We start from the raw sequence: 24220 nt of genomic DNA, 5'->3' as shown, positions 1-24220 counted from the left end.
TTTAATGGTGCGGCAGGGGGGGGGGTGGTTACTGGGTTGTAGGATTGTGTAGGATGGGGGGGCTTCATAAAGTGGTCTTGTTGGGACCAGGTGTATCTGGGGGTTCTATTGTATGGGGTTTTCGTCGCTGGAACAGGTGCTGGTGTGTTTTTTTGTAGTCCTTTGTGTTGGCGGTTTTTCCTAAAAGTGCAGGGGGGAGTTATGAGTTTAGGTTTACAGTTGGGTAGATATAAGACGTGATATAGTTAGGTAGGAAAGTTGGAAATTGCAAGTTAGTGTTTATAATTGTTACAGGGGGATCCAATTTTAGGGGTGAGAGGAAGTAGGGTATGTTAGGCAGTATATATTTAGTGAGGCTTAGTTTTGTTCGGCACTGGCCAAGGGTATGTATTTGTAAGGTGCACCAGTTTCCAATAAAGCGGCCTTTTGCACACCAACAAGCTGGTCTGTGGTAGGTCTGCCCCTCCCCTCCCCACCCCAGTATGGGCCCAACCTCTGTTTTACAACACTTCTCATATTCACTGTAAATTTATATCTGCTATGGTGTTCGGGCTAATTTTGAGCACTGACCTATTTGGCATTTTTTTGTTTAAATGTTAACATACACAACCTCTCGCAAGATTTTGCTTAAATGCACTCATGTATATTTGTGCTACATTCAAACTTTGCTCCATAACATTTACACTATTTTTTCTTGATTTTGTTGAACTGTTCTAGGGATAAGCAATGTGCACGCTCCTGTATCTTCTCAACAGAATTGACTTAATTGCATGAGGGGTGGGGGGGCAGAGTACTTTCTGTGGTAAGATAGCAGCTCTGTAACAACTCAGTGTTCTGTCCTGTTATGCATGTTGTCTCTGCGGTGTTGACTCTTAAGCTCTAGTATTACCCCATATTTTCTTACAACTGTATTAATCAAAGTGCCATACTAAGATATTCTAGTGCATCAGCTCTCTTTTGACACCAACTTACCTGCAATAGGTCGCCTTTGTTTGCTCCTGTGTTTGCATGCTCTGTAGGCTCTTTGATCACCTGTATTTATCTAGTGCCTGAGCTCCTTTAGACTTTGCATCTTTATGGCTTCAGTAGATTCTGGAATCAGACCTCAGGTGATGCCCATTTGTGGTAGATTGTTGGTAACCCTAAACTTTTTTAGGATGTTGGTTCCATGGTGACCCTATATGGCTCTGAAGGTATAGAGGACCTCGAGATAGCCATTACTTGATGTAATGTGCTTAATGAGATGTGCAGTTCCAACTTTTACAAAAAGAGAGACCATCTGATCTACAAAAGGAAAATTATTTCACGTTACACAAAAACCTGGAAACTTAGCAGGTCTTAAGATTTATTCAGGCAAAAATTGATCAGATGTGAAAACAATCTGTAGAAATAAAGGAGATTTGAAATTATTTCCTGACTAAAGGCAGACTTTAAATAAAAAAACACGTCAGAAGATTCTTTTCCTAAGAAATTAAATTTCACATTTCTATTGCTTGTTCTCAAAACAAAATGGAGTTTCTGGTTTGTGTTGTACTGAACAGGTATTTTCAGCATGTCCATTTAATCACATAGTTTCACTTAATCCTTTCAATTCCGATTAAATTGCCTAGATACAAGACCAAAGCCTTGATAGGCCTTTAACCTGTAAGATACCGCGGTGACCTTACAACGCGGTGACCTTACAACGCAATGACAGCTTGATTGCTCATTAAAGTAGATTGCATTAAAATTCATAAAAAGTCTGAACCCCCCCCCTTCCTTATTTTGATTGGCATAAAATGTGGCATTAAAAATATTTCTCTGGTGGAACGGGGCCATGAGGTTGGGAGTGTCTGTCTGAGGGAGGGAATTCCATCGGTAAATTTGAATCTTGACCATTGTTTGAAGAGACAATTGAGAATTTTAAAAAATGGTCCATAGCATTACAATAAGACATGGAGTGAAGTATTGTTAGATGTTAGGTCTTAAAAACATCCAACTTCAGCCGCTCAGTCTTGTACCGGTTTCGAACGATCAGTGTAGCAAGTTCACTTTGGCCACTACTTGCTTGCAACCCATTATAGAATAGTGCTTCTCCCCTAGCGTGTAATATTTTAATTGGCTTGCCATGTTCTCAATGTTGCTGTTATCTGGATAGTAACCTTCCCTCAGCATCTCGTCCAAGAAACAGTTGATAATATGGCTCTTCTCCAGGAGGATGAACGGAACGATCTCGGAGCGATCCCACAGAGGATGATGCTGCCTCAACGAAGATTCTATAATACTAACAAGTTCTTTCCTCTTCCTGTGCTGCGACAAGTCCTCATTAGATGCATTCTGAAGGACATACTTGGTGATCCCATTAGAACCAATGTTGCTAATCAATATGTAGATGGCATTGAGAAACTCATTGCTCTGGTGCGGCTGAAAGAACCCATGGAGCACGTCAAGTAGAAGTGGAGGCATTTCTTCCATCTCGTCTAGGATGAACACTGGGATCTTCTCCTCTATTTCTGCTCGAACCATCATATCAGAAAGATTCCCAGATAGGTCGATTTGGCAAGAAAGCACATCTGTTTCAGCAGGGCAGTTGTGCCCAGTATAGTACTGAAGCACAAACTCACCACCCATGACTGAACAGAAGTGCTTGGCCAGAAGCCGCCCCATGTGACTCTTTCCAACGCCACTTGGCCCATTTAGCGACATTACCAGTGGCTTGTTGTGTATGTGAGTGGCAAGGTAATCCTTCAAGAGGTCCATAACAGTGTTCACTGCCAGTTTCTGGCCAAATACGTCCCGATGCATGGTCTTCTCAAGACAATCCAGTTCATATTTCTGTACATTGTCGTCCAAGTTTTCAATGGCATTTAAAATTTGAAAGATGATAATGCCAATGAAGAGAAGCAGGCATCGTTTGGCCTTGCTCTTCTCTTCAATGGGAAGGTACTTTCGTAAATGAGGTGGAAACAGGAAATTTCTTAACTGCTTTTGTTTCTTTTTACGCTTGTGTTTAAGCACCGGCAACTGTGACATCTGCTCCAAACTCGGGGTATCAAAACTAAAATGTTGTGACTTTTCAAAGCCAACAGTGTTGAAAAATGAAGTTTTGTCCATAGAGATTTGCTTTTGAAGAAGTCTTGCTTGCCTAGTCTCCTGTGACCTTCCCCCGGAGAGGTCGAGGTGAAGCTTGCTTTTCTTCAAATTCCTAATCTGGCGACGCAAACGGACCACAGCTCGTACGGGGCACAAAGCCAGGGACATCTTTCTGGAGCTTTCGGGCGCATCCGTGCAGGGCAGGACTTCCTCCATGTCTATGTCTATGTCGTTGCCGTTAATTACATAAGAACTGGCTTAGCTAGAGAAAAAAGTGTCAGAAAAGAGAAGTGTTACAAGTGGATAAGAAGTAAATACACCTTAGATTCATTCATGATTTGGTTTTATCACATTTCAAACCACTTATACAAAGTTGTCACCCCCCTCAGGCTTGAAACTAAGGTTTGGATTGGGTTAAATGAAAAGCCACTGGAATTATGCCATTTTGCGGAAGCTGTGTTTTCTGAATAATTATAGAGTTGCTGCATGCCACTCAATCTTACATCTGGTGCATAAACTTAAGGTTTTACTTAAGCAAGCATTTGCAATGCAATAGGTCTCACTTTTTTTGATTTACAGCTGTTGGTGTTAAAATTGACTAGGTGTTTTAATTACATTTTTTATTTGCAGTTGAGTAATTATATTTGCTATTGGTATAGAAAAGCAAATGTAAAAAACAGCCATTTTTAACTCAAATAGCTCTAACTTTAACAAATGCGAGACCTTTTGCATTGCAAATGCTTCTTTTCCAAGCCATGCTGCAGGGTGCAGTACCATATGTGGCTAAAATTCATATGGATTTGCAACAATATGATAGTTAATAAAAGACAAACCACATTACAGAACATGCACATTATGCAGCACGCCCAAAACCAACATTGTGCAGAAATATATATCTCAAAGTTCTCGGCATGTAAAACGTTTCCCCTTTCAAGAAAATGACGATGAGAGGACCCATAAACTGAAGCAATTCTTTGTGCTTTATTGTGCAAATATCATCGCCCAGCAGTCCGCCATGCCGCGTTTCGCCTCCTCCAAGAGGCTTGATCACATGACATCGAAAAAGGGGAGGATATTAAAGAGCGGGAAAAGGCTTCAATTGATTTTCAACGTTCAATGGAAACAGAAGAACTAATTCTACATTTCATGACATTCGAAAAATAAAAGTGTCTAAAATCAATTGTCAAATGTAATACAAAAATATCTGTAAAAACATTATATAAATGTACAAAATATATAAGCAGTTATTTGCATGGTACCTAATATATAAATATATACGTATAAATATTCATACAAAAATCACGATGTTAAAAGAAACCCATGAAACCCAGATTCATACATTATTTCATCAAGTTTCTATACACATATATACATACACACACCCTAGAGTAGAAATAGGTTTTATTTTAGAGAAAAACCTGTATATTACAGAAATAGGACGAAACAAGCTTTGACATAAATAAAGGGAGAATGGTTCTAACTTTGGAGCTGGGGATTAGTTAGAGTATTGCTGGGATCCCAACATGCTGTGATCCTGGGCAATAAATGAGTTTCCTTATATGTAAAAGCATTTGTTATGGCCTTATCTGCTGCCATTTGAATTCACTTTACTACGTTCGGGGGATTTTTTTAAAAAATAAAAGCAGGTGTTAATTATTAATTGCCGTGGTGTGCACCATAAAACACTGGCTCAAATTGAGCAACAATTTTTAGGCTAAAATGGTTTAAAACAAACACCATGTTACACAGCTCTAAAAATATATAATACAAATTTTAAAAAACACTACTCTGCAGCGTCACGGTTTGCACAAGCAAATCAAATGTTGTTCAGCCTACAACAACAAACGTGGCGTGGCCTAACAGCATGTGTGTTTGGGAAAATGCTGTAATGTATGGAAATGTATTATGTCCTTAAGTGAAGTTTAAAAAAGTGCAAAATCTTTAGGTTTAATAGGCATATTTGCAGTAAGGAGGATACAAACATTTTTGCAGAAACCAATAGTAAAGTGCAATTGTGTTATGAAAGCAGGATGTTCATGTATCCAGCAAGGAAATAATTTAGCCATTGATAATTATCAAAAGGCCTTCCGAAGCAGTTGGGAAACAGGATGCTTAATGGCTTGGGTTTTGAAAACAAAAGCAAGAATGCCATGTGTTCACGGTTGACTTAAAAGGCCATCCAAGCCTAAAAAACACAAGTGGTGTACAATATGAAAGAACACATTGAACCAAAGAGACAAAATATTTATTTATTTTGTATGTAAGAAAATGTATTATAGTATTATTTAAGATTACTTTCAATACTTTTGGGTGATTTTTTTGGTATGAAGTGCCGCTGTGTGCACTGGAAACCCCAGGTTAAAACTAAGGACTAATTTAAATACAGTTAATTTCACTGTGAAATATGTCCTAGGGACAGGAGTGTAAGAGAGGGAAATGACAAAACAGATAAGGGAAGAAGAGGAGAATAGGAGAAGGAGAGAAAGTGTGGAGAGAGCGGCTAAGAGGCAGACGAAATAGGAGTAAGCAAGGTCAAAAGTGGGGAGAAATTAGGAAAGGAGTGTAAGAGAAGGAGAAAATGTTAAAAGGAAAAAGTGTAAAGGGGTAAGAGCAGAAAAGAAGGAAGGGATCGGGTGAGATAGGTAAATCAATGTGCTGTAAAGAAAAAACTGAATGTGAGTGAAAGGTCATTGTGGAGTGGATGTGGCATGAGGAAGAAAGAGGACAATTCTATGGTTGGGGATTGAAGTTTAAGTGGACCCAAAAATGCTATTTACTATGTATGTACGTAAATGTAATATGTAAAAGTGGTGTTATTTGAAAATCACTTCAGTCAGTCAAAATACTTTATTTCGATAAATCAATATCATAAAAAGACAATAGCACTATACAAAATTCACATATTTTAAAAAGCAAAGTTAATACAGAATAAAATCACGATTAATTTACACAATCAAAATATTTACAAAAAGTATAAAAAATATTGACCTTTAAAAATGCGTTTAAAATACCTTAAAAATACATTAAAATAGAGGTCAGTTAAATAGGAATACAAGGTATCATTCATTATACAATCCCACATGTCAATTTCGTTCAGTAAACATTCCCTGTAGTGTAAACATTATACTTGCTTTCATCTACTATAAAACATTATAGGGGTTATTGGTCATCTTCCTCTTCTTGATCCCGACAGCTCCCACTAGGAAATTGGCAACATGAAACATAATCCTAGGGGTCTTCAATAACTGTAAAAACAGGAGTGCCGGCTTTACTTGAATAAACCCTGCCTCCTTTAGAATAGGGATCAAATATTTCGTCCTTACTTCAAAACCGTGGGGTGATTTTTTTTTTTTTTATTATATAGTATGTGCTAATTATTAAGTGGGGTGGTGCGCACGGGAAAACCCTGGCTTAAATTAAGCACTCGCTTAAAGGCCAATATTGTTCACATAGATAACTGCACACATTTACCTCCAATACCTACTAAAAAAAATATTTAAAAAAGCTTGTAGTAAAGCAGAGAGGCCTTGCGTGGGGTTAAGTAGAGTGAAGTTTAGCAGAGTGGTGTGAAGTTATCAGAGTGGGGTGAAGCAGAGTAGAGCCAAGTGGAGTAAAGCCCAGTAGAGTGGGGCAAAGCCTAGTAGAGTGGCATTGAATGGAGTAAAGAAATGTGGCATGGAGTACAGTATTGTATTGTAATTTCATTTATATAGTGCATACTACCCCCAATTTTTCGGCGAGTAGCACACTACTCCAGAACCCATAAACTATTAATGGTGAATTAGTATAGTGAAATATTAAAAAGTAATTTGAGTGGCGGATATGTTAGTCACTTATTTGGAATGAGAAAGGATAGTGGAGGGATAGAAGAGGGAAAAAGTTTGCATTTATATAGCACTTGCTACCCATCATGAGGTGTTGAAGCGTTTTTTCTGTGAGTAGCACTACTCCTGAATCCATAAAGCACAGTGACGTGGAGGGAAGCAGAGGGGAGTAAAGGACAGTTGATTGAAGCAAAGCACAGTGCAGTGCCCTAAAGGACAGTGATGTGGAGCAGAGCGTAGTGCAGTAAAGGAGAGTAAATGAAGTGGAGTAAAGAAGAGTGCTGTCCATTGTAGAGGAGTTAATTAGCGGTGTGGCGCACAGCAGAGCGGCGTGGCGCAAAGCACAGCAGAGCGGCGTGGCGCAAAGCACAGCAGAGCGGCGTGGCGCAAAGCACAGCAGAGCGGCGTGGCGCAAAGCACAGCGGCGCGAAGCAGAGTGGAGCAAAGCAGAGTGGAGCAAAGCAGAGTGGAGCAAAGCAGAGTGGAGCAAAGCAGAGTGGAGCAAAGCAGAGTGGAGCAAAGCAGAGTGGAGCAAAGCAGAGTGGAGCAAAGCAGAGTGGAGCAAAGCAGAGTGGAGCAAAGCAGAGTGGAGCAAAGCAGAGTGGAGCAAAGCAGAGTGGAGCAAAGCAGAGTGGAGCAAAGCAGAGTGGAGCAAAGCAGAGTGGAGCAAAGCAGAGTGGAGCAAAGCAGAGTGGAGCAAAGCAGAGTGGAGCAAAGCAGAGTGGAGCAAAGCAGAGTGGAGCAAAGCAGAGTGGAGCAAAGCAGAGTGGAGCAAAGCAGAGTGGAGCAAAGCAGAGTGGAGCAAAGCAGAGTGGAGCAAAGCAGAGTGGAGCAAAGCAGAGTGGAGCAAAGCAGAGTGGAGCAAAGCAGAGTGGAGCAAAGCAGAGTGGAGCAAAGCAGAGTGGAGCAAAGCAGAGTGGAGCAAAGCAGAGTGGAGCAAAGCAGAGTGGAGCAAAGCAGAGTGGAGCAAAGCAGAGTGGAGCAAAGCAGAGTGGAGCAAAGCAGAGTGGAGCAAAGCAGAGTGGAGCAAAGCAGAGTGGAGCAAAGCAGAGTGGAGCAAAGCAGAGTGGAGCAAAGCAGAGTGGAGCAAAGCAGAGTGGAGCGGAGCAAAGCAGAGTGGAGCGGAGCAAAGCAGAGTGGAGCGGAGCAAAGCAGAGTGGAGCGGAGCAAAGCAGAGTGGAGCGGAGCAAAGCAGAGTGGAGCGGAGCAAAGCAGAGTGGAGCGGAGCAAAGCAGAGTGGAGCGGAGCAAAGCAGAGTGGAGCGGAGCAAAGCAGAGTGGAGCGGAGCAAAGCAGAGTGGAGCGGAGCAAAGCAGAGTGGAGCGGAGCGGAGCAAAGCAGAGTGGAGTGGAGCAAAGCAGAGTGGAGTGGAGCAAAGCAGAGTGGAGCGGAGCAAAGCAGAGTGGAGCGGAGCAAAGCAGAGTGGAGCGGAGCAAAGCAGAGTGGAGCGGAGCAAAGCAGAGTGGAGCGGAGCAAAGCAGAGTGGAGCGGAGCGGAGCAAAGCAGAGTGGAGTGGAGCAAAGCAGAGTGGAGCGGAGCAAAGCAGAGTGGAGCGGAGCAAAGCAGAGCAGAGTGGAGCAAAGCAGTGTGGCGCAGTATGAGAGTGTGGGTGTAAAACAGATGCAAAGAGGAGGAGAATGGGATGAGGTAAGAAAGTGGGGTGAGAGTGGCTAAGAGAATAGGAGTAAGCGTGGAAGAGTATGGAGAGAAATTAGGACAGGAGTGTAAGAGAAGGAGGAAATGTTAAGGAAAAGTGTGAGGGATTAAGCAAACAAAAAGAAGGAAGGGATCTGGTGAGAAAAGTAAATGAATGCGCTGTAAAGAAAAAACAGAATGTGTGAGAGAAAGGTCATTGTGGAGTGTAGGAGTATGTGGTGTAAGGGAGAAAGGTGCTGAATCGGAGAGGTTTGGGATTAACGTTTAAGTTTTGCAGTGGCCCCAATATCCTGGGCAAATATTTTAATTTACTTTGTCTGTAAATGTAATATGGATTAAGTGGGTTTATTTAAAAGCACTTCAATCAATACTTTTGGATGATTTTTGCATTTTAAGAGCATGTGTTACTTAAGTGATGTTGTGGATACAGGAAGACCCCAGCTGAAATTAAGCAGTAGTTTTAAGTCTCAAATTATTTATATAAATTAGTGGGCGCACATTTACACCCAGTACTTAGTTAAAAAAAAAGAAAAATCTAAAGGCAGATAAACAGTGTGGATGGTAAAAATACATGCAACAAATCTGTTTTAGATATTAAAGTGTAAAAATAACGTAACTGCATATTGATGACACCGAGAAGAAAAGCAATATAGTGTAACCTAAGTATTATATATATACTAGAGTAGAAATACGTTTTCTTTTAGCAAAGAAACAGTATATGACAGAACTAGGATGAAAGAAAAAAACATAGGCAAAATAGAGGGAGAAAGTTGAAGTCTTTGAAGCTAGGGATCAAAGTTCATGTATGGAGAAGTGTGGCTCAATGGTTAGAGCGGCAGACCCCGATGCAGAGGTCTGGCCAGGACCAGGGTTCAATTTCAGACGTGGCAGGGTCTTGGGCTCAATGTCCACAGACTCGATAATTCTCGCCTCGGTGCCTACTCTAATCATGGGTCCGGCTTTGCAACTCTGGGCAATAGCTTGCTTAATCTCCACAACGGCCCTAAAAGCGCTGGGATGCCTGGTTTCACCTTGGGGGTGGCCCAGTAGGGAGCATCTCAAAGGGAAAGCCAGGACGGGTTCCACAGCGGTATACAGCGCCAAGATGCCCGTCAGGTGATAGTGCGCTTTACAAGTATACATACATTTACACATGTCTACCCATTCAGATCTTTGACTGGGGGTGAATGTTTGCCAATATTCAACATTCCGTACATCATCTTTTTGTGTTGCATTTACACAATGAGGCTGGCAGCAATGCAGGTGGGTGCCTAGATTGTGCATGTCTTAGGGGCTTCATTCAACTATGGCCCACTCACACAAGTACAACCTTTTTTTTGGATTTTTTTTTTTATCAGACATACTCCTTATGCCTCAAGCGGCACAGCATACATCTGCACCAATGTGACTGTCAGGGTGCACATCTGTGCCTCCCCAAGGCTAATGGCCTAAACAGAGCACTATGGGAATGGATAGCCAGCACTGAACCAGCATCTGATAGGACTGTGGTTCCAGTCCTGGGGTCCTCTTCTAAAACCTGCCCATGCTGCTCTGTCTGGCTCCTCGGTAGACATCATGGCTTGCTAGCTCCTATGACCAGCACGATTCCTGCTCAGCTTCTGCCTTGGAGCCTTTGACTTATAATAAAAGGAAGAAAGGCAAGTTTAACCATTTGGGCACGGCTGGAATTCCCCACGGTGCGGGCGAATTCCACCTGTACGCAAATCAGACGCCCCCGGCCGTCCGACGCACATGCCCAAAGAGACGTTGGACGGCCCCCGGCCGTCTGACACATGCAAGGGGTAAAAAAAAAAAAAAAACTCTGTGGTACTTCTCTGTGTACGTGCGAGTGAGAGAGTATGAGATCGAGTGAGTGTGTGTTAGTTTCATGTCTTTGGAAAACGTTCACTTTTATTGACAGTCACAATCAATGAGTGAGTATGAATACATGAAAGTGGTGAGTGAGCAAAGCAGTGTAAGTGAATTACAATGAATGAGTAAAGGGGAGATTGAAAGAGAGAGTGGGAGTGAGTCAGGGGTGCACCAGGTGCAGCTGCACATGGCTGCAGAGGCCCTGGTGCAACTGCACTGCTCCACTATTAAAGCAGAACACCTGTAACCCAGGATTTCACATCGTAGCCTCTGTAAACCAGCAGCTGTGAGTGGGGTTCAATGACTATAAAAGTGTGTGTGTGTGCGCGCAACAGTGAGTGCAAGGGTACATTTGTCTGAGGGGATCCAAGGCAAATTTTAAAAACAAAGTGACCCAGTGGCTGGTATTATGCCACACCACTTTCAGGCATCACCAGCAATCACTAAATCAACTATGGAGTTGTTGAGCAAGACTGAGAGAATGAGGTGAAAAACAAAGTGATATTACCGATATGGTTTATCTACTTGAGCAGAGAGGATTGTCATATCACTATGTGCGGACAAAAGAACCCGATCTTTAAAGTGCCCATTGCTTCATATATTCACCTTAATGGTGGGTATCTTACAAAAGTAGAGGGGAAAGGATGCGGCCTTATGCTAGAGCGGTCCACTTTGAAGCTGGGGAACCGGGTTCAAGTCTCTGCATCAACATCCTATGATTCTGGGCAAATCACTTCCTCTCCCCGTGCCTAACAAAAATGAATGTGTCCATCTCTAACCAAACTGGTGCTCAAGTAAAGCGCTCTGATACCAGATATCTTTGGGTCTAGTTCGCGCTACATAAAAAACAAAAAGTAGGTTTAACCCATACACACTTCACATGATGCACTTCATCATTGGGTCAACTACTGAGTGAGCGGGCCTTCACCATGATAAAGAGGTCTTCACAGGACAGCAGACACATCAATTCTATTCGCCCCTCAATGCTAGCACATTGCATTTTTCCCTCTGAGACTATAATCACTTTACCCATGTCCACTCCTCTCTCCTGGGTGTGCAAGTATGTGATGGGATGAACCACAAACTAGATGACCAGGTGTAGGGATTGATCTGCCATTCCTTACAGTGAATACAGTCCTTGACTCCTTCACCCGTGCAATGACTCTGCCGGAGGAAGTATACGTCAGCATGCGGCTACATTTCTATTGGGATGCTCAGGGCTTGGTGAAAATGGTGGTTAAAAGTAAACAGATGGATTTGAGTTGCGAGTTCAAACGAAATAAGAGGGATCCATACAGGTCACACAAAGGAGGCTGGACAATTAGCAGCCAGCCCGGACACTGCAGATGCCTGGTGTGAATGTGAACTGAATGCCTGGTAGCAGGCGAGTGCGATTGGTAAGATGTAAAAGTAGGACCAGTTTTCTCCGGTACGCCTCATGAAGCTTTGTGGAAGCAGTCTACCACAGACCGAACTGAAATCCCATTACCATGCAACGTCTTTTCACACAAACAAATTAGAATAAGCACATTGTACTCCATAATAAAATGCCTCGAGCATACCCCAGTCACCCCTACACTTTCAACATCTGTTGGGATGGAAACGTCCTCTGCATGGTTTACAGCCATGTCTCCTACCCTGCTTGCCCACCTGCGAGTATTCAGTACCCTGTTTTTTTTGGATGTTTAGCCAGTCTCATACTAATCCTTCATGTGTGTCAAGGCCTAGGCCTGCCTTGTGAGAAGAGTTTTGTCCCAGACCTGGAGTGTGTACCAAGCTTTCTCTGGAGACACCTTCCCTCAGTCTATTACCACACTCAACATTGTACAGAAACTCAAATAACTAACACTCAAGAAGGAAATATGCTCGACATGGTCTTCTCAGCATCACCCTGATCCAATGCAAACCACCCATACCCCCGCAATAGACCAACCTCTCTGACATCCTCATGTCTGATCAACAAACCAAGGTCAACCCAAAAGAGAAGATTTTAAAGTTTTCTCCATTGAAAAAACGACTGCTTTTACTACTCTCTCACCCTATAAACTCAATGTTTAATAGCAACACAATTCTAAACAACTTCAACGCTTTTCTGGCAAACTACATAAAGATCCACGCCCCAATTAATAAAAAATAAAAATAAAATAAATAAAAAACAAGTGGAAGCCAAAGCCTTTGGCACCCTAGAGACCTTGCCGACTATAAACAATCCATCCGCAAACAGGAAAGAAAATGGTCGGAAGCAAAACTAAGGATGATCTAATAATACTGTAGTCCCCTAGTGCAGTGGTTCCCAAACTTTTTTGACCAGTGGCTCCCTTGACCTAATTGGCTGTTGGCCATGGCTCCCCCCCCCCCCACCATTTTTTTACCGGAGGACGGGTGGGTGAGGATGTAAGCCCGACCTCTGGAGTATTTCCTGTTGCACTCCGACTGCCCCCTCTGTCCATGCCTGCCCCTGCACCCTCTGACTGCCCCTTCTGTGCATGCCTCCTTTCTTCGGGACCTCAGACTACCCTTTCTGTACATTGCCATCTCCATATGTGCCTTCTGACTCCCCTTCTATCCAGGCCTGCTCCCTGTGTGCCCTGAGACTGCTCCTACCCTCCATGCCTTCTCCCTTTGTGCCCTGAGACTGCCCCTTTCCTCCATGCCTTCTCCCTTCGTGCCCTGAGACTGCCCCTTTCCTCCATGCCTGCTCCCTTTGTGCCCTCTATCCATTAGCTCCGTGCCTGTTCTCTTTTTGCCCTTAGACTCAGGCGCGCAACACCCATTGGACTCAAAGGGCTTCAGCCCCCCAGTCCCCTCCCCCAGTTGTGTGAGATAAGACCTCCTGGGCACACACGCAGTCGCACTCAAGCACCTCACAGGTCTTTAAAAGACCATTTGCATGTTAATGAGGTCTTGCTGTTTCACCCCTTCTAAGAGCCCCTGCAGCTCCACTCTGCATGTTGCTTAAAGATCAGACTACCCTTTCTTTCCATTCCCGGCGGATATTACACGATTATGCAGGTGGCATTTCTAAATTTCTAGCGCTGCCACTGCAATTCCCCACGTCATGCCGCGGCACCCCCGGCAACTCATAACGGCGCACCGGGGTGCCGAGGCGCACAGCTTGGGAACCACAGCCCTAGTGCAACATGCAGACCACTCATCAAATCAGCCAAACCAAAGTACTATACCCACCTACATCATCAATTCTTTGACACTAACAGAAGTAAAATACTTTTCAAAACAATCAAGCAATGCATCAACTTCCCGCCGAACCCATTCCTTACGCCACAGAAAAGTGCAATGCCATCTACTATTTCAATACAGAAGATCAGACACCACATCAACCCCACCAGGCATGCTTCATCTCTTATTCCCTGCCGTTTCAATAGAATACCACAATGGTCATCCTTCACTACCCTCATCTCTTGAAGGTCATGACGATACATTCAACTCCTCAAAGTCAGGTCCCAAAGAAGAGGTCATAACCTCAGCCTTAATCAAAAGGTCTCTCTAGAGAATCTCTCTACCCCAGCTCATAATGACCATTGCCTTACTCACTCAAGGCATCCTACTTGAAGCTCTGAAGACAAGCCAGATCCTTACACTTCAAAAGAAACCAACACTAGACCGTGATGACCTCACCAACTACAATCTCACTCACCTACAATTCATTGGGAAGAGAATTGATAAATCATTCAACAGTCAGTCAACACCAAGTCATGTTAATGCTAATCATCTCCTGCACAACTACCGGTCTGGCTTCAGTTCTCACTATAGCACAAGACCGCTGCCTTACATAATGCCCTCCTGACACAGATGAGGATAACCTCCCAATATTATTAGACCTCACAGCGGCCTTCACCACAGTTGACCATCCCACCCTCTTAAGCACCCTGGATTGTCAAATGGAATGCACTGGAAATGTCCTTCACTGGTTCTCTTCCTACCTTTCCAACCAACACCACATTGTTCACATGGGCATCTCCAGGTTCCAAAAGAGCCCCATCACCCAAGGAGTCGCCCAGCATTTCATATTGTCCTCCGTCATCTCCAACCTATAAAGGGAGCCACATGGTGCTCTACTCCCAGACAGCATCAACATTTAACAATAGGTCGATGGTACATAATTATACAAAAGTCTTCTCTACATTGCCAGCACATTATCCAGACCTGGGTGTCCAGGGCATACCTTACCCCAATCAAGCCAGAATTCCTGTTATTTGCCAAGAACATCATGGGGTCTAAAATAAGAACTGTGTTTTTTCCTGCCGATTCAGAGCCATGCTCTGACAAAATCAACACAATATTTAAGGGGACAAATCCTCAATGAACATGCTCTTGATGAGAAAAATACAGGTATCGCCTGGAACTAAACGAGTTTCTTGATTCTTATATTAAACTAGCAGCCCATCCAGACGTTGTCCGGGTATGAATTGCTGCCGGACAGTAGTATATGGTTTTGTAGGATTTCGTTTTGATAGTATTTCTTATCTGTGACAAGCCTGTGAAATGCTCCGATTCACAGTGCACTGCTGATGCACTTAAGAGTGATTCGAACGTAGCTCCCCAGCTCTAAAGTTCGCAATACTAGAACTGGTGGAGGGAGGTGTGTCTAAAAGTGTATGTCGGTGCTGGCCATCAATGAGAGACCTGTGCATTTTTCAAATCGGTGGTGAAAAATATGGAGCATGTTGCTTGGGATGTGGGCCGCCATGCCACCAATGTACTTACCGGGGGAGGGTAAACACCCATTAGTCCGCAACTTTCTTTCCGCATACCATCACTCCGCATACTTTCATTACAAAAGTACCATGACTCCGCAATGCCATTATAACGCATGGCATTACATTTTATATGCTTTTACCACGCATACATTTACAACTAAATTAGTTGTAAATGCATGAATGGTAAAAGCATGTTTTTTTTAATGTTTGGATAAGGTAAGTATGGGTATATGTTTTGGGGTACTGAGGTATATATTTTGGGGGTGTTTGGGTATTTTAAGGGTTCAGATATAGTTTTGGGTTATGGGGTACAGGAGTAGTTTTAGGGTTTAGGGATAGTTATGGGTTTTGGAGTACAGGGGTATTTTTAGGGTTCAGGGGTAGGTTTGGGTTTTGGGGTACAGTGGTGTTTTTAGGGTTCAGGCTAGGTTTGGGGTACAGGGGTATTTCTAGGGTTTAGGGATAGGTTTGGGTTTTGGGGTACAGGGTATATTTATAGGGTTAAGATGGGTTCGTGTTTAAGGGTGTTGGGGTATTTTAGGGAATAAGGGTGGGTTATGATTATGGGGTGCAGGGGTATTTAAAGGAATTAGGGTGGACACCCGGAGCTGGAATGTACATATTCTGGGAAGAAAAAAATAATGAAATATTGGGCACAAAGCTCGGTTTTTTTTCCCGAAATCCCACGCCCCGCACACGCCCACACCCCGAGCACACGCCCACAGCACACGATATGAGACATGGCATGAAGGGCGGAACGTACCGCACGGCCCCAGCGTTTGTCACGCCCCCAGCACAAAGCAGAAACGCCCACAAGGGACTACTTTGCCGGCACGGTTCTTTTACCTTTTAAATGTATATGATGGGCGTCTGCATAGCCTATGTCCTTCTGCTGCAACTGGCCTTTCCAACGCTGTATTGGGTGTTGTGGTTGGTGCTGTGGTTCCTGAGATTACCCACCTCAAAGGTTTGGGCTCTCTCTTTATTATAAGTATAGATAGATGCACAAACCTACTCATTCCTTTAATCAATATTATTGCAAACCGGTTTAGCGTCCAGCAGGCAGAAAGTTTCTGAAAATCAAACACCACACCACATTTTTACCTTCCATCAACCACTCTTCACACTTCAGGGTCAGTTAGTGTTTCTCACTTTTTGAAAAATCTTATGATCAACCTAGAGAAGAGATACTGCTCTCTGGCAACATATCCTACACAGTAACCCACTCAAAGCAACTTTCTTCTAGCTCAAGACATAAGGGAAAATATCACATTTTCTACACCAAAGGCAACTTTCTTCCAGAGCAAGACAAAGGAAAATAGAACATGTTCTACTCTTGGTGTATTGATCAACATTCTACTATCTTGCTTTGACCATGCTTACAGAAGCCATCCAAGCACACATACTTCACACACTTTAGCAAATCCAGTGATACTCCTGCTGCAACTCAGCACAAGAGATGAATCCCCTTCTGCGCACCCAATCTGCAAACACCTCACACCAATGGTAAAAGACTCATACCTGGGCAAGACGTATTACAAGCTAAGATGGTCAGATACCCTCCGGACCACAATCAGTTTAGCTTCAGCACACCTTGTAACCATCAAGCAGGTCAACAAAAAATGGCCATGGAAGAACCTAGTTCTCAGTACATGCTACTGAATTCTGGAACCAGATCTTAAACTTCCATACCATTCCCAAAAGTTCAGCTTTTAAAAAAGGCCAAAACATACCTGTTAGCAGTCTTGACTGCACTAAAGGCAGTTGTGGATTTTGTGCCCATGAATAAGGAGCTCATCATACATGGACACAAGCTACACTGCTGCAGTTCTTACAGTCGCCAGGTGACTGACTACTTAGGGAAGGGAGTAATATAGTGACAGATTGCAGAACAAATTAATCTCAATATCTGTATAAAGTCTACTCTACTGTAAGCAAAACAGCAAGTGGACACGTTTCATGCTCATATCACCTGCTAAATGACTACAGTGCCACAATCTAACCAACAGGCAAGTAAATTTAGCATCATTCCAACACCTCATTGCCTTGGGACCATCTCACCCAGACTCTTCTCAAACTTCGTTCCTTCATGTATCCTCCACAACTTGCATGCAAAGCAGATTTTTCCCATCAAACCACATCACCATGGCTAACCCACTATCAACAGGGTAAACACTGCATAGTAATAGTACTAAACCACGCCTTGCATTTTCACATTGTGGCCTTCTTACATTCTCATCATCACAGCATCAAGGGAAAAGTGACTATCAAACACCAAATATGCATTTCACCCTCTTGGTCCTCTCCTACCAGAACAACCCAATCTGCCCTCAGGCATTCTCACAAGACTAGCGAGCGACCTCTGACCCCGTCTTCAGGTTAGGTCGCCCCCATGCCACTGCCACCTGCTCTACGCTGCCTCCTGCCCCTAGTTCTTTTCCCGCCGCTGCTCCCTGCGGCCCCACCCCCGGACCCCCCTGCATCCCCATTCGCCGCCCCGCTCCCGCCACCCAGCTGCTCCTCGCTCCCGTCAGCACTTATGCAGACCACGCAGCGACCACGCAGCTGGCGCGCCTAAGGCAAGCCCGTCTGCGCCTGGACCGCGCCCAGCGCCAGGACCCCTGGCCCCCGACAATGCCAGCCCACGAGACGAACGTACAATGCCACCACCCTCAACGCCGGCCGGAGCCCCGCCTGCTACCATGCCAACCCGAAACGCACCCACGGACCTTTCACCTGCCAAGCCTGCAAATTCACCAGCCTCCGGACCTGTACCGCACCCGCAAGGCCAGGCACCAGCAACAATCACCTCAAGTGCATTCTGCTCAACACCCGATCCGTCCACAGACACGCTGTCGAACTCTGGAACCTCCTCGACACAACATCACCAGATGTCGCCTTCCTCAAAGAAACCTGGATGAACGCCTCCTCAGCCCCCCCCCCCCCGACATCGCCATAGCCATCCCGGAGGGCTACAAGATCAACCGGAGGGACTGCATCAATAAAACCGGAGGAGGCATCGCCATCGTCCACAAAAACACCATCCGAGTCTCGACCTACTCCGACGACACCCTCACCGCCGCCGAGCACCTCCACTTTCAGATACACACCGACCCCAAGACCACCCTCAGAGGCACTCATCTACAGACCTCCAGGACCACGCACACAATTGAGCGAAGCCATCGCAGACTTCATCAGCCAGCACGCCCTTACCTCCTCAGACTACATCCTCCTAGGAGACCTCAACCTCAACCTGGAGAACAACAATGACAGCAACACCGTCGCCCTCCTGGATAACCTCGGACTCAAGCAACTGGTGAACACTCCCACCGACTACACCGGTCACACGCTAGACCCCATCTTCTCCTCCAGCAAGCACATCTCCTTCAGCCACTCCACCGGACTACACTGGACAGACCACAGCTGCGCCCACTTCATCTTGAGGAGAACCACGACCCACCACCACCCGCAACAGGTTCCCCGCAGAAGCTGGAACAAGATCTCCGCCGACCAACTCACCACCTCCCTCAGCCAGAACCCTCCCACCAACACTAGGGACCCCAACGAAGCAGCCCGCAACCTCACACAGTGGCTCACCAACTGCGCCGATGACCTTGCGCCTCTGAAGAACCCCCCCCCCGCCCCCAGCAGACCTGGCAGCAAGAAAACCTCATGGTTCACCAACGACCTCAAAAACTCCAAGAAAACCTGCCGCACCCTCGAGAAAGCCTGGAGCCACGATCAGACAACTGAGAACATGACAGCCCTCAAGAACGCCACCCGCACACACCACCAGCTGATCCGCACCACCAAAAGGACAACATTCAAAGAACGTCTGGACAACAACACCCACAACAGCAAAGAACTCTTCAACATCGTCAAAGAGCTCTCCAACCCCAGCGCCTGCAACAACGATATCACACCCTCGCAAGACCTCTGCGACTCACTCGCCTCATTCTTTCACTGCAAGATCGCCAACTTACACAACAGCTTCGGCGCACAGACCACACTCCCAACCACCGAACCAGTGCCCCCCCACCACCCTCTGCAACTGGACCCCGGTCAGCACCGAAGACACCACGCACTCGAACACCATCCACTCCGGATCGCCCACCGACCCCTGTCCACACCACATCTTCAACAAAGCCGACTCATCATCGCACCCAAACTCCGGGACATGATTAACAGCTCCTTCGCATCCGCCACCTTCCCGGAGAGCTGGAAACATGCCGAGCTCAGCGCCCTCTTGAACAAACCCACCGCGGACCTCAAGAACTTCCGCCCCATCTCACTCCTCCCTTTCCCTGCCAAAGTCATCGAAAAGACAGTCAACAAACAACTCTCCGCCTTCCTCGAGACATACGAATCCCTCGACCCGTCGCAGTCCGGCTTCCGAGCAAACCACAGCAACGAGACCGCCCTCATCGCAGCTACTGACGACATCAGGTCCCTGCTCGACAACAGGGAAAAAGCGGCTCTCATCCTCCTGGACCTCTCAGCAGCCTTCGACACCGTGTGTCACTGCACCCTGATACAACCCCTCAGCAACACCGGGATCCAAGGAACGGCCTTGGAGTGGATCATCGCGTTCCTCGCCGGAAGAACCCAGAGAGCCTGCCTCCCCCGTTCCGTTCCACGACCACCGAAGTCATCTGCTGCGTTCCGCAAGGATCCTCGCTCAGCCCCACCCTCTTCGACGTCTACATGAGCCCCCTCGCAGCCATTGCACGCCAACACAACCTAAACATCTCCTACGCTGATGATACCCAGCTCATCCTCTCCCTCACCAACGACCCCACCACCGCCAGAGCCAGCCTCCAGGAAGGAATGAAAGACGTCGCGGAATGGATGAAGCTCAGCCGTCTGAAACTGAACTCAAACAAAATGGAAGTCCTCATCCTGGGTTCTTCTCCCTCTGCCTGGGACGACACCTGGTGGTCCCCTGCCCTGGGCACCGCCCCCAAGCCAACGGACTATGCTCGCAACCTGGGCTTCATCCTAGACTCCTTCCTCACGATGTCCAAGCAAGTCAACGCCGTCTCGTCGTCCTGCTTTAACACCCTGCACATGCTCCGAAAGATCTTCCGGTGGATCCCAACCGAAACCAGGAAGACGGTCTTCCAGGCCCTCGTCACCAGCAGACTGGACTACGGGAACACCCTCTATGCCAGAACCACAGCCAAACTCCAGAAAAGACTCCAGCACATAGAGAACGCTTCTGCACGCCTCATCCCGGACATCCCCCGTCACAGCCACATCTCTGCCCATCTGAAAGACCTGCACTGGCTCCCCGTCAGCAAGAGGATCACGTTCGGACTCTTCACCCACGCACACAAGGCTCTCCACGACATGGGCCCAAAGTACCTCAACAGCCGCCTCACTTTCTACACACCCACTCGCCAGCTCCGATCCGCCAGCCTCGCCCTCGTCCCACATATTCGCAGATCCACCACCGGAAGATCCTTCCCCTACCTGGCGGCCAAGACATGAACTCCCTCCCCACCCACCTACGGCTGACCCAGGACCATCTCTCTTTCAGGAAACAACTCAAGACCTGGCTGTTCGAGCAGTAGCGACTCTTCCTCCCCCAGCGCCTTGAGACCCTAGCGGGTGAGTAGCGCGCTCTACAAATTCCATGATTGATTGATTGACTAGCAACTCACTTTTATGCATCTGCTTCTCAGCATCACAACTGCCATAGTGCCAAAGGCCAAAATTGCCAATAAGTCGCTGGAAGATCAGTCCTGCGATATTCTGTCCTAGGTCTCAAATACAGCACTCATGTTAACGTTAACCTGGTTAAGATGCAACTAAGAGTGGCCATGTAGATGCTCAATGTGCCACAGCCAACAGAAAACTCAGGCAAGTTCAGAGCTGCAAGATGATGCAACACAAGCCTTGCAGCAATGAACGACAAACATGTCCAGAACAAGCGAGATACGTAAAACCCAAACAATCTGCGACTATAGCCTTATAGCCCACCGTAGAGGGCTATACCGGCTATTAAAGGCCCTCTCCAGCGTTAAAGGCCCCGAGCCGAAGGCGAGGGCCTTTAACAAGGGAGAGGGACTTTAATAGCGGTATAGCCCATCTACGAAGGGCTATAAGGCTATTAGAACATTTTGTCACTAGAGGACAGAATGTTTCAACAAAAAAAAAAAAAAAAAGGCTTTTGGGAGCGTGAGGGGATTGGAATCCCCTCAGGCTCCCTGAACCCTTTGTTTACAGCCAGAGCTGTGAACAAAGAAACATTGGAATGTTGGAGCTCCAGCCTTATACCAGCCATTATAAGCCCAGAGCACTCCATTGTTTTCAATGGAGCTCCCAACATTCCAATGTTCTAATAAAGGTTATAGGAAGTGCATCATCAAGTCTCATTCTTGATTTTTTTTATTTAAAGTAATTTAAACCAGATCATGTGTACTCTTGCACTGTACGCAGAACAGCAACATTGCCTTAAATTGAGCGTGTGATCTTTTAGAAGCATCAGACAAACCCGCTTCCCTTTATGAAGGATAGGCAATGGTGTATTTATCTTTTCTTAACACATAGGTGTTCCTGCATTATGCACTGCTAGCAGATTAAATGTTTGTAATATAACCAGAGTGGGTGTGGATTGTGTGGAGGGGACCATGTGGTAGAGAGAACAGTCCTGGGGTAAGAAAGTGAGTAATTTATTAGTGTAGATGTACAGCCGAGAAAGAACATGGTAGATGCCTGCTGGTGCCAAAGGAGTTCTGACAAAGTCCTTCCATTACCTCCGTCCATAATGAGTGCTTAGGATCACACTCATCCCACTTGGTGTGGAATGATTTGCTTAGAAAGGTGACGTCACATGATATGGATGCACAGAACACCCATCACATGTAGAGAAGCCAGAGCAGTCAGTATTCTAAGTTCATCATTTGGGATAACTTTTCCAAGAACAGACACCTGGAGAGAATGACAATGATGTCACTCTACAGCCGATCTGTGGCATCAAATGTCACTATTTTACCCTGCAACAGCCAATGAGATCCTTTTAACTAGTCTTATGGGGACAGAATGCTGGCAAAAAGGCACACAACTGAGATCCCCGGTTGGCCCAGACAGTTCATAAACTGTGGCAACCTGGATACTGCCTTGAGGCTTTAAGGTATTATACAGTTACCACCTTGAGTCACAACTGATGTTGCTGAACCTCATTGCTCAATCTCCTCGAGTGTGCCAAGCCAGTAGATGCCCTACCGTTCAAGGAGAAGCAGCCAGCTCCGAATGTATGACTATCAACTTAATGCTGTGTCACCAACAGTGTGATCCTAGGGCATATATTCTACTCAAGTGACCATATACAAGTTTGACCACCACCTGTGAGCAGGTAGCAAACGGGAGAAAATCACAATGATAGCTTTCTACATACAGCATACCAACATCGTACAGCCAGAGAAGATACCTTCATGTTTGCTGTACTCCAGAAGTTACACAGAGGAATAAACACCCCCAGCCCGCCCATCTTCCCCAGACATGAGATTCATGTCCACTTGTGAACTCTTGCAACCACAGCGACAATCATTGGACTTGGTCCTACTTTTGGCATGGTCAGATTTCTGGATGGTATTGTGAAGTGAATTAAAACCATTATAAAAATTGACAATTTTTTTGGATGGGTGAAAGTACAGCTTCAATGGAGTATGCCCACGAGCCCTTCCAACCGGACTATCGTTGTCAGCTTGACGCCTCACTAACTCCCACTGTAAAGTGGTGTTCTTTATGGATGTTTTAATCCAAAAATAACAACCAACACCTAAAACTGCAGCTTAAACACCAAACACAGTGCATTTATCATGTCCAGCACCTACATCCAGGTCCTAATGCACTTCTGCTGAACATTATTTTGACTTTTATAACGTTACTAGCATCCCGTCCCGACGTTGTCCAGGAGCAATTAGGCTTCAGGGCCCCCACCCGCCCCGGCGTTGTCCGTGGGTGCCCCGGAGCCTTCCTCCATATATTGCAGTATTATACCTCTATGTTTACTTTGTACGCTTTTTCCTCCTGTAATGCACCGCTGTTAGACGGACCGGGAGGGTCGGCCGAGGTTACGGGGAGAGGTCTCCAGGGAGAGCCGTCTCCAACGACTGTACAGACAAGTAACTTCCCCCCCACAGACGGACACCACACAAGTTTGAAGGTTAACGAGACTTTATATGCAATTCTTAGGTTACGATGATGGATACAAGGAGGTCTGGACTCAGGGGTCCCCTCGGTTCTAGTCTCTGGCTTAGGAAAAGGGGTAGCGGGACAGTCTTTGTTACCAATGAGTGGAAAATAGCTCTCAATCCTCGAGCTCGGCGTTCTAGATGATCGGGCCGCGGCGGAGCCAGGCAGGTCCCGAGATGGGCGAAGGAAAACGACGGTCCGCGGCGGAGCCTGCAGGTCCCGGTGAAGATGGCGGTTACAACGGTCCGCGGCCACGCCAGCAGGTCCCGACGACGATGAAGGTGATGAAGATTACGAAGGCTGTGGCAGCGCCAACAGGCAGGACGATGGTGCACAAGACAGAGCTATGGCAGCGCCAGTAGTCCGTCCAGGATGAGTTCCTCTTTACGTCTCTCGACTCCAAGATACAACTGCCTTCCTGCTCTGGAGCTGCCCCAGTTATAGGGCTGGTGTGCTTTGATGTCCGGACCCTCGCACTTGGAGGTCGGGGGGTCCGGGATGAGGGAGTCCAGACACACAGCAGGGAGGTGGAGCCAGTGCCCGGGGAGGCGATGGGTGAGCGGCACTTGGCGGGGGAGAGCCATCGACACCTCTTTCTCCCATTGACTTGCCAAGTAGCCCGCTCACCTCCTGGGTGGAGAGTGGTGCCGGGATGTCTGAGGCCTTGCCAGGCCCAGGGTTGAGGTCGGCCGGAGGCCAGGCGGCCACGTGGTGGAGTGTCCAAGATGGCGCCCCGGGATGGGCGCGTAGACGGGCAGTGGATCGGGCCCACGAGGTTGACATACTCGAGGGCAGGGGTCCCTGAGGGGACGGAGGCCGTGCAAGAGTGGTGTGTGGTTCCTGCGGGACCGGGCTGAGGCCGGGTCGGGCTGGGGGAGAG

General features: G+C 46.3%; 1 protein-coding gene across 2 annotated transcripts in view; it reads right to left on the bottom strand.

Moving 5' to 3' along the window:
- Positions 1-1305: 1305 nt before the first annotated feature.
- LOC147697071 (torsin-4A-A-like) overlaps positions 1306-24220 on the bottom strand; it is a 51516-nt gene continuing 28601 nt past the window's right edge. Inside the window, exon 3 of one of the 2 annotated variants that reach the window (XM_086933283.1) lies at positions 1306-3334. In XM_086933283.1, coding sequence (XP_086789409.1) covers positions 2014-3288 — 1275 coding nt within the window. In that variant the 5' untranslated portion in view covers positions 3289-3334 and the 3' untranslated portion in view covers positions 1306-2013. The remainder of the gene's footprint in view (positions 3335-24220) is intronic. The other variant, XM_086933284.1, reaches the window with a different exon arrangement.

Source organism: Lissotriton vulgaris, chromosome 8 (assembly GCF_964263255.1).
Source record: "Lissotriton vulgaris chromosome 8, aLisVul1.2, whole genome shotgun sequence".
Lineage (NCBI taxonomy): Eukaryota > Metazoa > Chordata > Amphibia > Caudata > Salamandridae > Lissotriton > Lissotriton vulgaris.
Note: the sequence above shows the minus strand (reverse complement) of the source record. Positions and strands in the feature narration are given on the sequence as shown.